Source organism: Stegodyphus dumicola, chromosome 5, assembly GCF_044657685.1.
Source record: "Stegodyphus dumicola isolate Sdum_Otavi_A_Nest chromosome 5, ASM4465768v1".
NCBI lineage: Eukaryota > Metazoa > Arthropoda > Arachnida > Araneae > Eresidae > Stegodyphus > Stegodyphus dumicola.
The window spans coordinates 74,032-93,277 of NC_140772.1; the positions used below are offsets into that span (position 1 = coordinate 74,032).

The window sequence follows — 19,246 nt, forward strand, 5'->3', positions numbered from 1 at the left end:
AAATATTTGATTATGTTTCTTGGGCTATAATTTGAATCAGTTCATCAGAGTTGAAATTTTTTGGAGTATTATGAATTGTGCATTTTGGTATTGTGGCTTCCGGAAGTTTTACGTTAACTATATCTTTTGCAACTGTTTTGGCAATGAGGTTATAGCTGATTTTTTCTATACCTTCTGGCTTATGACAGTGTATTGCAAAGCTTCCTTGAAGAAAGGTGTTTATTCTTTTGACGTTGATATTTAATGCTTGCAGTGGTATTATTTGCAGTGGTATATGATTTATTTGTTCTATTTTTCTTTTTCGGGTCTTGCTTCGTTTGGTCATTAAATCAATCGTTCTACAGTCGTTATCCAGTTCTGGCTCTTTTCGCAGTTCATCCGGTTTCCTTTTCGGGTTTGACAGTTCTTTTCCGGTTCCTGCTGGTTTTGCAGATTTGGATTCTTTTCCGTTTTTTGCTTCTTTTTCCAGGTATTGCGTCTTTTCTGACTCATCTATCTTTCCAGTTCTGGCATCTTTTCCGGCTCTTGCTTCTTTTCCATTTTTTGCATTTTTTCCAGTTTCTTCTTCTTTTTCAGTTCTTCTTTGTTTTTTAGTTTTTGCATTTTTTCCAATTTCTTCTGCCTTTTCAGTTCTTCTTTGTTCACTTGTTTTTGTATCTCTTCCAGTTGTTTCTCTATTTTCAGTTCTTCTTTCTTTTCTAGTTTTTGTATCTCTTCCAGTTTTTTCTTGTTTTTCAGTTCTTCTTTCTTTTCTAGTTTTTGAATCCATTCCAGTGTTTGCTTCTTTTTCAGTTCTTGCTTCTTTTCTAGTTTCTGTTGCTTCTCCAGTTTTTGTTTGTTTTTCAGTTCTTCCTTTTTTTCCAGTTTTTGCTTCTTTTTCAGTTCTTCTTTGTTTTTTAGTTTTTGCATTTTTTCCAGTTCCTTCTGCCTTTTCAGTTCTTCTTTGTTCACTTGTTTTTGCATCTCTTCTAGTAGTTTCTCCATTTTCAGTTCTTCTTTCTTTTCTAGTTTTTGTATCTCTTCCAGTTTTTTCTTGTTTTTCAGTTCTTCTTTCTTTTCTAGTTTTTGAATCCATTCCAGTGTTTGCTTCTTTTTCAGTTCTTGCTTCTTTTCTAGTTTCTGTTGCTTCTCCAGTTTTTGTTTGTTTTTCAGTTCTTCCTTCTTTTCCAGTTTTTGCTTCTTTTTCTGCTCTTGTTTCATTTTCAGTTCTTGCTTCTTTTCCATTTTTTGCTTCGCTTCCTGCTCTTGCTTCGTTTTCAGTTCTTGCTTCTTTTCCAGTTCTTGTATCTTCTCCGGTTCTTGCTTCTTTTCTAGTTTTTGTATCTTTTCCAGCTTTTGCTTCTTTTCTAGTTTTTGTGTCAATTCCAGTTTTTTCTTGTTTTTCAGTTCTTGCTTCTTTTCCAGTTTCTCCTTCTTTTCCAGTTTCTCCTTCTTTTCCGGTTCTTCCTTTTTATTCAGTTCTTGTTTCTTTTCCAGTTCTTGCTTCTTTTGCAGTTTCTCCTTCTTTTGCAGTTTCTCCTTCTTTTCCGGTTCTTCCTTTTTATTCAGTTCTTGTTTCTTTTCCAGTTCTTGCATCTTTTCCGGTTCTCGCTTCTTTTCTAGTTCTCTCTCGGTTTCCAGTTTTTGCTCCTTTTCATGATCACAAGGAGGGTTTTCCAATCTACAAAATAATCAGTATATCTTTATTTCAGTAGTAAAAAAGTGAAAGTAATGCAACGACGATCACGTTTAACATGTACAACACTTTAATATTTAGATACTATATAACACTTTGGGCTCAGTTTCATAGGGAAAAATCTCCCCGTAGATTTATTGCCTGACAGAATATTTTTCTACAAAGGGCGAATTGGTTGTTTTCGTTATAAGGACCTAAAGCCAAGCAGAGAAGTTAAAGAATTTGGCGTGATTTGTATGCAATAAGCGACCACCATGAATCTCACGTAGAGTGTGATAATTTGCAAAGTTTCAGTGCCTTACTTTTCCTTACTTAATTTTTACATAAGTTGTAATAATAATAATAGTAATAATAAACAGGTGGCTTAAAAACAGAGGGAAACATTGGGGAAAATTGCAAAATAGGAGAAAAAAAGGAAACTGAAATCAAAAATGAAACAACTACAAAAAAAAAAAAAAAAGGATGGAAAAAGCATCTTAGAAGATATACACGTAACGTTCTTTCTGAATCAGAAAAACCTGTATTTAAACGAGTATAAGTTTGAGAGCTTTAGATTCATTTAGGTTTTGAATCAATTACTATTTCTTACGCTTGCTAGATATTTTTAATTTCTTCAATTTTTGTATAATTTACTTACGTATTTTGTATTTTAACCTTTTCTTATTATTATCCCAGTAGAGGTAACCTTACACATCATTACATTATCTCCGAGTTTCCTCATTTAAGTCATCTTTCTCTCAGAAGAATCCCTTTGCATCGCTGGCTGCACAGGTTTCAAATTTTCTCTTGTTATTCCAAATTCGGAAAATATTGCTGGTCTATTTCGTCGTCCAGCAGAGCAGCACTAGGAGTTTTGCCACCATTTGTTTTCAATTGAAAATTTTATTCTCATTCTTCAGTTACATTCTTTAAGTTTTAATTATTTATACAGGAAGAAAGAAAGAAATCAAACACAGTAAAACAAATTAGGAAAAGAAATATCTGTTTTCTCCTATATTTATTGTTCCCTGTAATTTCTTTTGCCTGTTCCATTAAATTTATTGAAGGAAAATTTGCTAAGTTTTTCAAAATGTATTTCCTAAATCCTTATGCGAATTAAGCCTTTCTGAGCGTTTCGGCTAATGGCCGAAATCACTTTAATGGCTTTCACAATGTAATGTTTGAATATTGACAGCTGCCTATACTGAAATATTTTCTCCATTGTCCTCGAAAAAAGAAGTATTAAAGTTCCAGGAGATTTTACAATGAAGGACACACATTTCTTATTTGAAGGGCAAGAGGAAAAAATAAGATATTTTCGGATGGGAATATGTAGTATTGTAAACACCGTGTTTGTAAATTTCATCATATAGTAGCAACACTTGAGTCATAAGTAATTATGCACATATATGAGAGAGACGACATCGAGGAAAAATGAAATGGCAAAACAGGGCCGAAACAACTTTCCTGGCCGGTACAAACAACACAAAACACAAGAAAGAACGGACACCAATTATGCTTAGCACAAGAGAAATTAAAAAATAGGAACAAAATTAGACACTTATGGACCTCAAAGAAGGTGTTCGAAATTACGACCTGCACCCTGATGCAGGTATCACATCTCTCGCACATCGACCATAAGATGTTCTGGAAAATACTGTGCATCCTCAGGACTTTCCCATCAGCTGCCACGATATGTGCCACAAGTTCCTGTTGGACTTCTAACAGGGGTTTCGTGCACGAATGTGTTGAATTACCCCGAGCGGAAGTGATAATGCAAGTGAGGTCTCGTGATCTTGCTGAACAATGCACTGGACTACCCCTACCAAACCCATGTTTAGGATACTTTCCTAAGGAACTTTCGAATACTTTCTTTGATGACAATCCAATGTTTTTGTTCTTATTTCTTAGTTTTCGCTGCGCTAAGAATAATAAAGAAATATCTTTACACTGTTCGTACCCTATTTTTCTTGTGTTGTCTCTCGTCACTATAGCGCCAGGAAAGCGTTTCCGACCATGCATTGCAATAAACGATTATATATATATATAATTTATTTCCTAAACAATATTGATTAATTGATTATATTATCTCCTATGTTTAATTAAAGTAGAATTATTTTAAAAGAGTGAATCCATACTGGTAAGTTATATTTCGAAATATGTTTTGAAGTAATTTGAAAGCAAAATGTTAATAATGTTAATAATGTTTAGCAAAATGCAAAATGTTAATAATGGGGACTAGAGTTAAATCATCATGAAGAATAAAATTTCAATTGTAAAAGGAAAATTAAAACCATGTAATCATTGTCATTGATCGGAAATTAATTGACTTTTCAATGGGAACAAACCAACTCCCATTCAACGAACAATAATTGATAAAAATACGTAAATACGAAGGTGTTTCGTCTTTACTCGAGTTATAAGTTAAAGCCGAACCGGCAATTCTAGTCAGGCCAAATATCTCCGCGAATAGAAGGGATTATGATCCAATGCTTATACTCAAAGAACTTATTCTTATGAAGCAATTTAGTCAATTCAATTTGGAGTAAAAAGCAAAATCTGTAGAGAAATTCGATATAACCCGAGTAACCGTCCCCGACACCTTCATGTTTATGCATTTGAGTTCTATATTATTTTTAAAAATTAAACATTGGAAATTCAATTTGGAGTAAAAAGCAAAATCTGTAGAGAAAGCCGATATAACCCGAGTAACCGTCCCCGACTCCTTCATGTTTATGCTTTTGAGTTCTATATTATTTATAAAAATTAAACATTGGAAATTGTTATTATGAAATCGAATTCAAAGTAAAGTTGAAATAAACATAGAAGATTACAAAATAAGATAAATAATGCAAAGTTTGTAAAAACAAATCAAAGACAATATAAAGTAATATAAAAAAATGTAAAAAATAATATATAATAAGAACAGTGAATGTACATGAAGATATAAAGGCCAGAAAAGGTATTAAGTAACTTACATTCTTTCTAGTGGGGGAGTTGGCAAAGTATTCTCTTCATGTCTGACTCATAAGTGTTGGGTGTCCGAAAATTCTTAGCGGCAGTGGGGGCTTTGAATAATATCAGTCGGTAAGACTTGGGTGAAGTAATTTATGGTAGTGGGTTGGACTCGGAATTCTTGAGGGATGTATTATGTGGAGTTCTTATTTGAGGGAGAATGTCTGTTAAGATTTTTTTGAAAATACTAGTGAATGGAAATTAATTAATTTCTGGCTAATTGTCGTGTCGCAATGATTAAGAATTTAAGAAAGGAAAAAAGGAATTTTTCACTGTCCAAGAGCTATTAGACAGACTAAAGTCATGAAATAGGCCCATTTTTTTAGTAACAGTATAGTAACAGCATGAGTCTGAAGACAATTAGGTTTTTACAATATATACAATTGAGTAATTACACTATATACAAATCCTTCAACTGATAGTCATCCAACTTATACCGCCTTCTCAGGTTTAGGAACAAATTATCATATCCCTATCAGTTACATGATTTAGGGTGAGTATTTAACGCCTGCTCTTTTAAGGCAATGGTTGATAAATTGAATGGGTATTAGATTATTTTTGAGAATTTTAATAAGGAGCAAAATTTCGCGTTGTAAATCTATTGTATCTGTCCATATAATTTTAATTCGTTGTATTTGATTAATTATAGTATTGTTAATTACTTTTTTGGATATGTTGGAGTTCCAATTTATTAATTTGTTAGTACTGAAATTGAAGTTTCTTGTTTTGTCAAAAAGTAAAATTTTTTTGTAGTTAATGATTTGAAGATCTAGAAAGTCTATGCTATTTTGTGAATTATTAGTTTTATTAAGTGTAAGACAATTCGGATAAATCTCGGAGTGTTCAATTTTATCAAAATTATTAATTGTAATAAGGTCATCAATATATCTGTAGGTGTGTTTGTAGTAATTTAACTCTTGTGGTTGTAGATTTTTTTCGAAGTTAAAGTCTTTGACAAATAAAAAGATATTACAGATCGAGGTGCTGGAATGTAAGCCCATTGGCAATCCTCTGACTTGTTTAAAAATTTGATTTTGAAACTTGATGTAGTTATGAAAAAGTGTGCATTTTAGGTAGGTTTCCCATTTGTCAAGAGTCATGATATTGAGCATATCAGGGAAGAGTTTAGTTAGATCAAGTAGACTGGTATAGATTTCTTCTAGAGGAAGTGAGGTATATAAGTTTTCAAAGTCATAGCAATTAATGTTTTGGATGTTAATGGTTTGAATAGTATTAATGACAGGAGTGTTATTATGAATGATCCAGGATTGTTATGATTAGTGTTACAATCATTGAAAATAAATTTACAGATTTTATTAAGTTGAATTGAAAAATAATAGTCTACATTTTTCTTGTAATTTATTAGTTCCATTAGCAATAAATCTGAATTTTAATTGTGTTTTATGGAATTTGGGAATCGCATAAAGATTAGTAAATCTGTTGTAGTTTGCATTGAAAGTAATATTGAGTTTCTTATGAAAAGTTTTAAACCTGTTTATTATAGATGTTTCTGTAAGGTTGGCTAATTGATAAGTAGTCGCGTTGAGAAGTTCTTTATGAATAATTTCTGCGTAGAATTGTTTTCATATAATGCTAAAGTTATTAGTTGTTTAACTATTTTTGTAATAGTAAAGAGCTGTTTTAATTTTTTAATATCTGATGTAAGTTGCGACCAATTCAGTGTACTTTTAAACTTGAGGTGACTGATTTCGGTGGATATGCGTTGAAGAATTTTGGCTTTCCATTTTTATAAGGTATCTATGGGTAAATTCAGTTGATAGCTTGCTTTAACTATAACTTTGTTGATGTTGTTTTCGAAAGTCTTGTAACAGAAATTTGTAGTCATGTTTCTGACTGGTCTAAATTTTGTACCATAACTCATTAGTGTTTTAAGTTGATGGTTCTGTATGATATTCAGGTTGCCAGTAATTATGCGCTGGTGATGAGAATCCACGTAATTGCTGTAAATTGGTGTCTTACAATGTCATTCTGCTGTTTCATCTATTTCATGGTGGTTAGTCAGCAAGTTGCTTAAGGTCCTTTGATATTTAAATGCAACCATAGTTAATGTATCAACTGCGGGGAAGTAATCTTTACAATCTCTGATGATTCTTGAGAAATGAATATTGTCAAACTGCGGATGTAGAAAATTGACTTTAAAATAAATTTTGCGTTGAGTGAGACTATTAGAGAGTCCGAAAAAACTAAAATCGAGAATCATGTCTTTAATGATTTGTGTGTCGTCGTAGCTTTATTGAATGAATTTTTTTAGTTTGATAAGGAATTTATTAGTACAGGAGTGTAACAGTTGAGAGGTTTCTTACGAAAGTTGTCTGAGTCAAAGAAACATTTCAATTGTTTTTTCAATGCAAATGTATCCAAAGTGGATAAAAATCTCGCATTATTTTTTATTTTGCTTCCTCTTATTCCTCTCTGCGTTTTGTTGCTGTAGTGCTTAAATTGGCTGAAAATAGACTTCTTAGAAGTATCTCTATGACTATGTATATAAGTGTTAAGTCCATATGGATAAAGTGAACGTTGTTTTAGTATATAGAGAGATTCCTGAAAAATTCGTGTTTTGTGATTGGGTATTATATCTAGTATCTGAAGTTGAATAGAGTTGAAGTCATGGTGTTTAAAGTGCTCTAATTCTGCTGTATTGAGTTGTGATGGTGTACTTATTTTAATGCTATTTTTTGTGCGTTGAATGTTTTGATTTAAGCTCTATGGTTATTGATTCGAAAGTTAAGATTGTTTTTAGTCTGTCCTATATATTTTATATGTCAAGTGCCGCATGTAATCATGTAAATACAGTTAAATGTTTTTCATAAAAATTGTATTTTGGGTTTATCTGTAGCAGGCATGGCGTTAAATTTTCAAGTTTTTCATCTAGTGGAATGACATTAAATGATTTCAATTTCAGATAAACTAGCAAGATATAAAAGTAAGGAGGCTGCTAACCTTCAATACAGTAAAGTTTTTGTATAAGAACTTTATAAAACTTAAAAATTAAAATATTAAGAAAGAAGAATGGTGGTAATATATAAAGTGGGTACATTAGGCAAGCGATAAATAGCGCTAATAGCTGCTATTTAGCATATCCAATGTTGTATGATCTTAAATTCATTAAGTGCGAAAAGAAGTTACAATTACTTGCGCAATTGCTGCAAAGTTAGTTAATAATAATTTATTTCCTAAACAATATTGATTAATTGATTATATTATCTCCTAAGTTTAATTAAAGTAGAATTATTTTAAAAGAGTGAATCCATACTGGTAAGTTATATTTCGAAAGATGTTTTGAAGTAATTTGAAAGCAAAATGTTAATAATGTTTTAACGGGGACTAGAGTTAAATCATCATGAAGAATAAAATTTCAATTGTAAAAGGAAAATCATATATATATATATATATATATAAAATCTTTATATATATATATATATATATGTTACCGTGAAAGACCGAAATTGGAGAATGTCGACTTTCACCGGAAAATGTCAACATTCACCAAATACGTCGGTGAAAGATCGAATATTGCATTACATTCTTGTACATTCGGACCCTCACCGGTGTATGTCGACACTCACGGATGTGTTCTGGTGTAGGTTGAAAAGAGAGGAGTATATGTACACGCTGTCATTGCAAAAGGAAGTGTTCCACAAATAAATGCTGTCGTAAAAGCAAGGGCCTCTTGTGCAATTGAAAGTGTCATAAGAGTTTAAGTTTTTGCAATAAATAAGATTTGAATCACGTAATTTTGTAAGTTTTAAACTTCTATTATTTTCCTTTCGCATTTTGAATGTACAGTGTGTTTTAAGTTCTTACATTCTTAAGTTCTTAATTTAAGTGCGTTTTTTCGTGACCGAATTACAGAGAAAATATAATATTCTTATGTGTTCAACATTCACCATTAGTAGATGGTGAATGTTGACATTTACCGGTGTAAGTCAGAAATAAGAGTATTTGGAAAATATTTCGGACATACAACAAGCGACTATGTGAATGTTGACATTCACCGGTGAAAGTCGACATTCTCCAGATTTCGGCGTTTCACCATAACATATATACGATAAACGTATATATATAGATATATATGTATATGTGTGTGTGTGTGAATTAATGTTAGGAATTCTGATCGCACATATTGATCTATAATACAGAGCAAATTTGGCAGATGAATAATATAAAATATTCAGATTTATTTCAATTCATATTTGCGGCTCCAATTCATTTGAAATTCTAAACCTACCTATTTCTAGAATATTTATATTTCTCATATTGTTGGAATAGGAAGAAAGTAGCACGACGTCGTGTCAGCGGTGACAGAGATAGAAAAAAATGTGCATAGTTCGACAACATTGTGGCTTAGTAAGAGAAATATTTGATTCAGGAAATTTAAATTCCCACTTAGCTAGGTCATCATCTTTATGTAAATCATGTGATGGGGATATATATATCTACATAAATATATTTTAATTAATTAATTTTTATTTTTTAATTTTCTATTAATTCAAAATTATTTAATATTATATATTAAAAAAATAATTACAATGAAAAGTTGGAATCTGGAAATTTTTATTATGTTTGATGAGTACATTCTCAAAACTCGAGCTAAATAATATTCTAAATCTCTGTAAATCTAGAAATATATAGTCTAACAGAAACAGATGAAGAGAACAATTTATATTAGATTTGTTCCGAATAGAGTATAGGATGGATTTCAGTGTTTACGTAATTTGTTTTACATACATATATATTATTATTTATAAACATAAAGTCCTTTTTGTCTTTGTTACTCTAATTATATCAACTATTTGACATTCAACAACTAACTTCATAACAACTTCTCATTCACAAATTTTACAAACTGGCCGTTTAAACACGTGTATTTTGTATATTAGCTTTCTGTTTAGATATTTCATTAGTTAATGCAATAACGTTTCCTCATAATCAAAAGGTATGACAATAAATTTGAATTCTTCACAATAGGATTTTCCATCTTAAACATTTATAATATATTTTTGTAATGAAGGATTGAAAAAAACATTAAGCATTATAAATCTGAAAACGTATTATTTTCCAGACCAGCGTTTTTGTCAAAAAATTATTAAAGGTATAATTAAACTGGACCTGAAACATTATGTTTTGTTTTATTATTTTTTCCGAAAAGACTTACGTTTCCGACACGTATTGCAATCTTAAACATTGGGGATCCAATTCTTCTAGTAGTTGATCGCTGAAGTATAATCCTGCTTCTCCTTCTTCTTCTTCAAATATACGTCGATAATTATTTGCGCTGAAATATTTTTATTTTATTAAATATATATGTTCATATGTTTGAATTCATTAATTTAATAAATGATTACTTATACGTTTTTTGTCAAAAGTAGTAAGTTACAGTTTGCGAGCATTTTTACAGATTGTCAAAGATTTTTAAACGCTCAATGTTCCACGAAGAAAATATCTTTACTTATTCAAAATCTTTTAAAAACAATAAATATGGAAATGAATATTCCTCTTATTAGCCTAAATTCCATTATGAGAATATACAGGTATAATAGGAAATGAAGCTGCTGGCACCAACAGCTCAGGATGCCATATTAAAAGGTCTGATTGACATCTATCATCTCAAATCAAACCATGCAATCAGGAAAAAATTTTCCAAACACGTTTTAATAAAATAACAAACAGGATGGGACGAGACAGATACAAGAAGATTGCTCGACGGTTACCTCCCGCAAGTATCCCTATAAAGAATAAATTTTTTTCTCCAATTAGATTGGCAACAAGTCATGGAAAGTTCCCATTTTATTACCAGAGATTCTTAAGAAGCACGTAAAATGCGAGCGCGAAAAACCTGCAAATCTAGCAAAACTTAAGCTTTATAAATGGCACACTTTCTTACTTTCCCTTCTTAGAAAAGATAACCAGGATTTGCATCAAAAATTCCAGAGAAACGTTTTTCTACAATATGAAGTATGTGTCTGCACTTCAACAATTTATGAAATATATTATTGAAAGTGAAGGAACCGTGATTATAAGTATCTAGTAATATTACAAAAGTGAATAAGCATATATTTAAGAACAAGAAAATTTTTTAAACGGTGGCTTCCGTTGACCATGCTGATCAAATTTCCAGTCGAGCACAATTAATCAATGTTTGGGATCTCAACCTGATGGCTGCGTATGCTGAGTCGATGACTGATCAATCATTTGGACAATTTCCGCACAGGATTAAAATTGCCTTCCTACAGACTTCTTCACTTAACGGGCCATGCGTTCAAAACATAGATTTACACGTTAACTGAAATGTATAAAAAAATAGCGAAAACAAAAGAAGTATTTAAACGCAAAATATCTCTTCGGATCTTCCTATGTTCCTGATTATTACATCTGCTGAAAACAATTTAATACGTTTAAATGCAATTACATTTCATTGAAGTGATCTATTAATTGTTTAACAGTTTTCTGCTGTTGACTTCAATAAATTTATGATGTTTGGTATTTCATTTGTTTCCAGCAACACCTAGTCTCCTTTGCAAAGAAAATTAATATTAACTTTTGTAATTAAGAAATGATTTAGATGAAAAATTAAATTGGACTGGAGGTAATGTCTCGGTTGTTTTCGTTAAAAAAAGTTGGTGCTTTCTTAAGTCAAAAAATATCTCCATATATATACATAACATACATGTAATTAATTTACACACTTAAAAAAAGTATTCTTCACATGGTATCTTCAAATGGGTAGATACGATAGCTGAAAAACAAGTGTCGGACTAAAGCGGAGCTGCAAAGAGCGATTTGTTGTACTGATACTTCCGTTTATATAATTCTTGTTATTCGATGCATGTAGTTTTGTTGAAATTCGTGTTACAAATTGCTTTATTCTCTGATGTAAAAGGAATTATCCCAAATTTTATTTAGAAGATTTAAATAACGGTTTTGATCACAATACGCGGCAGTTACTAGAAAAATATCTGGATCAGTGACTATTTGACGTCATTTAAAACGCTTAATTACAGGGCCGTAGTACAATTCACAACCGGCCCCAACCCCACGGGTATAGCGATATACAATAGTGACGTGATCGAAGATTCTTTGGAAATAATCGCTGTCATCGAATGACATGCATATTCTATTTAAGTAATCATAGTCATCAGCTTTTAATATTCGTTGTAAATAATCATTGTCATCGAATAATCATTGTAAAGAATCATTCTCATCGGATAATCATCGAAAATAATCTTTGTCGTTACATAAAGGGGCATAGTAGCTGATGTATAAAGATTTGTACTCAAATTCTCATCAAAACAATCGAATATGTATTGCAATTTATCATATGATCATTATTAACAGCAATGATTCTTAAATGTCTTCGACCTACGGCTCCTAATGACGCCGAGGAAAACTTGCGCAAATGTGACAAAAAGAATATTTAAAAATACAATAAAAGCTTGAAAGGTAATAAAAATGCCTGAATTTAATTTCCTTTTATTTAAATGAAGCTTAATGTTTTGAAGGAATTTGAATATTGTACACACGAATCAACAATATAAATATCTGTGGATTTTTGCCTCCTTGTTTTTTAATTCGTAACATCATATCTCCGGAACGGGGAGTTTGAGTTTGGAAGGAGGTACCCCCGGATTTCAAAACTTCTTGGTAAAACTTTCCGACTATTGTTATCTTCCTACGACTATCACTCGAGATATTATATAAAATTTCGGAAAACGGTAATTTTTCGTATTTATTTTTCCAAGTAGCCGAAGTCTAGCGCACTGGACATCAAAATGCTTTACTTGGAAAAATGTTGGCCGTTCTCACTTTCAAATCGTAGAGTTTGTTTAAGAGATATTTTTAAGTTAAAAAAAAATATGAAATAAATAGTATTGCCAAACGTGAAACTTATTGTTATTATTATTTACGGTCATATTCTGAAGTTGAAGAAAGCACGTGATTCCATATAACGTCATTGTATGTCGAAAATCTTTCGTTAATATCAGTATTTTAAATGAATAGCTGTTTTTGGCAACTTTTATGTTTCACCTTTGGATACGTGACACGATATGCTATCGCTACGTTAATTCCTTTATTGAGATTTTGAAAATTTGTTATATTGAAATAAATTTAAATCATAACCTCCAATGTATTACCTGAAGGGTCAAAGGTCTTTGTTTCCTGAGTTGGCAAGAAAAATGTATTTACGAATCGCTGGTTGCTTGGAAAGAATGAATACATTTTCTTCATAATGAAATGTTTCTATGCATTTTATGCTATTCTAAATTTATTTATAAAAATTTAATTTCTTTTATTGTATACTTACTTTCTGAGTAGAAGTTTAAACATCTGTAGATATTTAACGTATTTTAGATGCAATGTTACTTTACTACAGTTAAATAATTTTTTTTTCCAATTTACTAAAATGTCTGAACGCAAGAAGAGAGCACAAATGGTACAGCGAGCTACAGAAAAATGAAGTAAAAAACACTAGGAGACTCAACAGGCAAGTACAATAAAATTTGCGAGCTTCAAAAATGAATGAAGACACAACTAGAAACTCAGCAGGCAAGCATAGTGACAAGACAGCTTACTCATTCAAGAAACTGAAGAAGAAACGAATAGGAGTTCCAGCAGACAAGCAGCAACTCAAGAAACTTCGCGTGCTCAAACTGTATCAGAAACTAGTAGAAAACACAAAAGACATTCAGAAAACCAAGAAACACTGCGTGCTCCGGAAAGGGAAGCAGAAGGGAAACGGAGGCCCATTAGGCAAGTGGAACGTCAACAGACCATGCGCGATGAATAGAAGAAGTAGCAAGTAAACGAAGGATACAAGACTCTCCGCGTCAGCGTCAGATTCGACAGGAAATAACAGAACAGCTCAAGAACCTATATAAACAACTCAAGACGCTGCAGTTTACGGACAATTTTTGTTCGAAGTGGCAGAGCGTATACGAGGGAACAAGCTTCTCATGAACGCATCAAGACATACACGTAGTACTCTTCACAATGCAGGAAGTTTACTTTGAGCAACACACTGTATACATAGAGCTCGTAGACATATATAGTAAAGATTTTGCTTTGGCAACAGCCCTCTAGTAAAATGTATGAAGTTTATATTAGCATCTCACAATACCTGAACGAAATTTTTCTATTTACTTCTTCATTTACAATTTTCTGAAATTTTTTATCAGTAATCCTGTCTATATAATATAGATATCAAAATCAGAAAAATTTAATTAATTATCTTTAAATGTATCTAAGTAATGAATACTTCGCCCCTGTTCATACCGAAAAAACATGATGTAATTGTAGATAGCTAGAAAGTAAAATGTATTCAGCAGGCTGTGCAGCAAGCGACATCTATAAATGGTGATAAAACAATAATGTTATATAATGTTATATACTGGCAGAGTTTTAAATTAAGAACATATACATCAGTGTTTTAATAATAAGAATTTTGCATCAAATTGCAAAACAAATATCTTAACTTCTGTCTTTTCATGCATAAGAGTTCAGCATTCGGAAAATTATATTTTCGTAAATGGTTTAGCAAAAATAACGAAAATTATTGCCCTGAGAAATGGATATGCTTGGTATGAATCCGAATTACGCCAAGACTACCCGTCAACGGTTGTTTTGAACACGCCCTTAATGAATATATATAACCCTTAAAAAACGTAAAGTGAGTGAATCTACTATCCGAGTGTGTCTTTATATCTTGAGTATTTAAGAAATGCATTTATCTATCTGGATAAAGCTAACGCTATTGCCTGAATAACAACGTTTATTTAACACTTGATATTACCAACTTCATATATATCTTGAAATAAAACATAAATTTCCTAATCAGATACTACCAATTGCAGAAAAAATACAAAAATAATGGAATTTCTAATAACACTACAAGTAACATACCGAGGAATAAATTGCGCAGCAAAACTGATGCAATCTACAATATATATACCAAAAAATTTATGTACCGCAATAGAAATGCAAAAGAATGAGAAATGAAACTATCATGAGATTTATAATGAAAAATTTACCATAAACTATTGATATATGTTAATAAATATATGCTTTTAATACTATTTATTTAAATATGCTGAAACTTTCATAATATTCATTACTTACGAACGCTTTTTCATCCATCGAAACATAGCACAAGCCATTCTCAATTCAGTGCTGGTGCACGTCAATAAAATAAGGATAAATCCAAATTTTTACAAAAAATCAATCGCCTTGACTCGTTTCTCAGAAAACGTATGTCTACAAATGCAGTATTAATATATCACATCAATATAATTCGGGATCATAAAATCTCCAAACAACGCATTAAACGCAAAAAATCGCATTAAGGCAGAATGAAGAATTTTCACTCTTACAATGGCTTTTACAACAATATACAATAGAATCTAATTTCTAAATTAAGTGTTCATTGTTACACCATATTTAATTTTTGGGGAATCTTTCATGGTTGTTCAGTAATTCTAACTGTTAACTTGTTTAAATAGAATTATGATTTCATATATATGCACAGACTTATATATGTATATAATAATACGTATCTGTAGTAACATACATCATATTATTATATGTAGGCGTATAATTCTAAATTAATTATACTAGTCAACATATTTTATATATTGATAGCATCAGACTTTTAAAATTATTTATTACTATCTGCTTGCTAACGATTATATAATTACGCACAGTGGTACCTCGACATACGTGTTTAATTCGTTTCGTAACTTTGCTCGTATGTCAAATTGCTCGTATCTCAAAGCAATTTTCCACATTGAAATTAATCGAAATCCCATTAATCCGTTCCAGATCCCAAAACACGACCTCAGTTGTTTGTTAAGTGTTTTTAAGTAAGAATCAAAAACAAGAAGAAACATTTATTTATAAATAACAAATACATATTCTATAAAAACATAATTAAAAGAAAAAGTGAAGTGCCTACGGAAGAGCTTAATTTTTGTCACTGGTCTTCGCTTTTTTCGTCATGATCTGCTTATTTCCACCCGCAGATCATTTAAAAAAACTTTCCAAGGAGGTTTGTTTCTTCTTCCGTGTCAAGGATGCACGGCTAGTTGCAACGTTTTCGCGGTGATTTTTATCCACGCACTCTACAACTTTCTCCCACATTCCCAAGACCTGTTTTATATCTCTTGTAGCGATAACCTCCTCCACCTCTGGCTCCTCTTCAAAACTAATTTTTCGTTAACACAACGTATGCTGCTGCAAATACAGATCGTGTAACTCCTCGGTTGTCAGCTCCTGAGACTGTTGTTCGACGAGTTCGTTCACATCTCTCCCATCCACCTCCAGACTCATGGATTTTCCCAGAGAAACAAGCTCCTCTACCTATGCGACTTTGGGTTCCAATCCTTCGAAGGCCCTTTCAGCAACAGCCTCAGGCCACAGCTTCTTCCGTGCAGAGGTTAAGGTCCTCGTTGTAACACCCAGCCAGGCCTGATCAATAATTCCTAGGCATATGACGATCTTAAAGTGGCCTTTCCAGAACTCTCGAAGGGTAAGGTTTGTGTTCTCCGTCACCTCAAAGCAGCCCCAAAAAATGTGCTTGGTGTACAATTTCTTAAAATTAGAAATCACCTGCTGATCCATCGTCTGCAGGATAGGAGTGGTGTTGGGTGGTAGGTAGGGAACTTTTATATACTTGAACTATTAGAGTAAATCAACTTCGTGATTTGGTGGGTGAGTAGGGGCATTGTCGAGGAAGAGAAGGGCTTGCATGGGTAGGTTGTTTTTCTGTGGGTATTTTTTAACAGAAGGGCCAAACACCAGGTTTATCCACTTCACAAAGAATTTCCTGGTGACCCAAGCCTTCGGATTTGTCATCCACATACCTGGCAGATTTTCTTTTGAAATATTATATGACTTAAAGACTCTGGGATTTTCCGAATGGTATACTAGCAGAGGCTTGATTTTACAGTCGCCAATCTCATTGGCGCAAATTACTAGAGTTAATCTATCCTTCATGGGTTTGTGACCTGGCATCGTCTTCTGCTCTGCCGTTATGTAAGTTCTATTCGCCATCCTTTTCTAGAAAAATACTGTATCGTCACAGTTAAAGACTTGCTGGCGGGATGTATGCTTTGGCTAGTATCAGTTCGGAAAACATTTTGATGTGAACCTCAGCTGCCTTCACATCGGAACTTGCTGCCTCACCATGTCTGAGGACGGAGTGAATGCCGGTCCTTTTCCTAAAGATGTCAAGCCAGCCCTACTGGATTTAAACAAGTCTTCCGATTCCTCATTTTTAGAAGTGTGTGGGATCTTCTTTAGCAAATAACCGTAAATTGCTCGTGCCTTCTCACATATGAAGCTTTATGTTAAGGTTCCTCCTTGAAGCTGCTCCTCTCTCACCCACCCCATCAGTAGTTTCTCCATCTATTCACGGAGAGAGGTCCAGAGTTTAGACATTATTTTATCGGCCTTAGATGGCGTTATACCCTTTATCAACTCCTTTTTTTTAAGCACAGTACATATCATTGATGTGCTACGACCGTACATCATCGCCAAGTCAATTACTCGCACACCTTGCTCATGGTTTTCTATGATTTCACGCTGTAATTGAATAGACATCATCTTATTCTTTGTACCCATGGTTATAAAAATAAATATGATAATGTTTTCTAAATGTACAAAAAGCAAAAAGCGCCAACCCAGCTTATCAAATATGCTTCCAAAACGAGGGAAACAAGCACACAGACTGAGATCTTGTCTGAGGTGGGAGAAACTGTTAGACGCTGCATCTAAATATAAATAACCATCGTCTTCACTGCCGAAACCCTCTAAACTATTCTATAAATCACTATCATATCAGCTATAAAATCGTCATTAGCCAAATCTATATCATCATCAAAATCATCTAAATATTCCTCACCACACAAAACACATCATGATTTTAAACCATCGTATCTCTATCACCATCGTCAGAATAAAATAAACCACCATCACACAAATCACATCATCATTCCATACTAATCAATCGAAACTATATATCATATACACCATCATCATTGAAGTCGTCAAATAATAAAATCACCTGAATACAAAGTACTATCACCTAAAGTTTTATTACCATCATACTCATTTAATCACATTCTTCATCACTATAACATATAATCACGATAACTTAAATAAAAAATCATCAGCAGCTAGTATAAATCCTCATCCTTAAAATACCAGCTAAATTATTTAAATCATCATCATTTAAATCAAGATTTTTTTGGTGTTTCGCTAGTATAACATCAAAACGAACCAGTTTCATTTAGGTACAGACATGTACAGGTAAAAGTGTTGGAGCTTCATTAAAGATTGCACAGGTATACATCCCAATAACTAACCGAATACAGCACGGAGGGAAGGCCAGAAGAGGAAGAATCCTACTGTTAGTTCTTTAAAGAGAGATTTAGAAGTTAGTTTTTAAGTGAGGAGGACAAAAAGGGAGAACGGGTTATAGAAGAAATGAAGAAATCTAGAAAAAGGTTCATTAGAAAGTAGTAATAATATTGTAGTGGCTAAATCAATTATTAGCCCACCGGATGAGTCCAGATCTCGAAACTTTGTGCTGCTGGGAAAGGAGGGAAATCTAATAAAACAAGTTTTATATCAAGCTTGTACAGAATACCAGCAGCTTAGCTGCCAGCCTTCGTCTGGCTTTTAAATGTACCGGGAAAATGGCTGAAAGAAACACCAATTTTTAAACTTGAAAACAGCGTAGAATTTTACTCTGCAGAACGACTTCATAAAAAAAAAGTTATTACGTATAACAAAATTACCATGAAATAAGCAATATCCCTTAATACAAATATTAATGATCTTAATAAATAAATTAACCAACTTCCCTTTGCAAAATCTTAAGAACTCAAATGGTATAAAGGAGGTTAAGAACTTTGTTTCCTAAAAAAATCACTCAAAACTTTTCAGTATCTTAAAATCAGTGAAATGAGCAACAAAGAACACAAAAGAATACAAAAATCAAAAAAATTCTGGAAAGCAAAGTATAATTAATGATAATGCAAAGTATAATTAATGATATCCCTTGTAATGTTGCGCGCTTCCAACCTGCACGCAACAATAGTGGTGACTGCTAACAACTGGAAAGTAGACAAATTCTTGAGAAGGGTTTAAATCCCTTTTTATTCAACTTTAGAAATTACAAATGCGTGCTCTTGACGCTCGCAAACTACGCCGACCCGGCGGTAAAATAAAAATAAAAAACTAAAAACAGAATAATAACATGTGACTAACTACGAGGCTCTCTATACGTAACTAACCTCACCGCGTTCTAAGATACCGCTGATAATTCAGCAAACTTCTGAATATTACGTTGAAAAATTAACAACAAGAACTTAAACGCGTGGTTCTTCAATTTCTAACTAGCCACCTCCACGCTCGTGCAGCAAGAAACACACTTTCGAACTCGTTTCCCTTCTATTTAACTCAGATTACTTCCGCTGACAATTTGAATCCTTTGCGCGTTCTACTAAAATTTACATACTCTGGCATTGGCAATTCCAGGGGAAAGTAAGGCTTAACAGGAAA

General features: G+C 32.6%; 1 protein-coding gene across 1 annotated transcript; it reads right to left on the reverse strand.

Moving 5' to 3' along the window:
• Window positions 1-368: 368 nt before the first annotated feature.
• LOC146996994 (uncharacterized) lies at window positions 369-9,960 on the reverse strand. Its single transcript, XM_085816407.1, has 2 exons — window positions 9,846-9,960; window positions 369-1,660 (listed from the first exon to the last, which is right to left on the reverse strand). The coding sequence occupies exon 2, from the start codon at window positions 1,573-1,575 to the stop codon at window positions 493-495; it is 1,083 nt and encodes a 360-aa protein (XP_085672533.1). The 5' UTR covers window positions 1,576-1,660; window positions 9,846-9,960; the 3' UTR covers window positions 369-492.
• Between the last annotated feature and the right edge of the window lie 9,286 nt (window positions 9,961-19,246).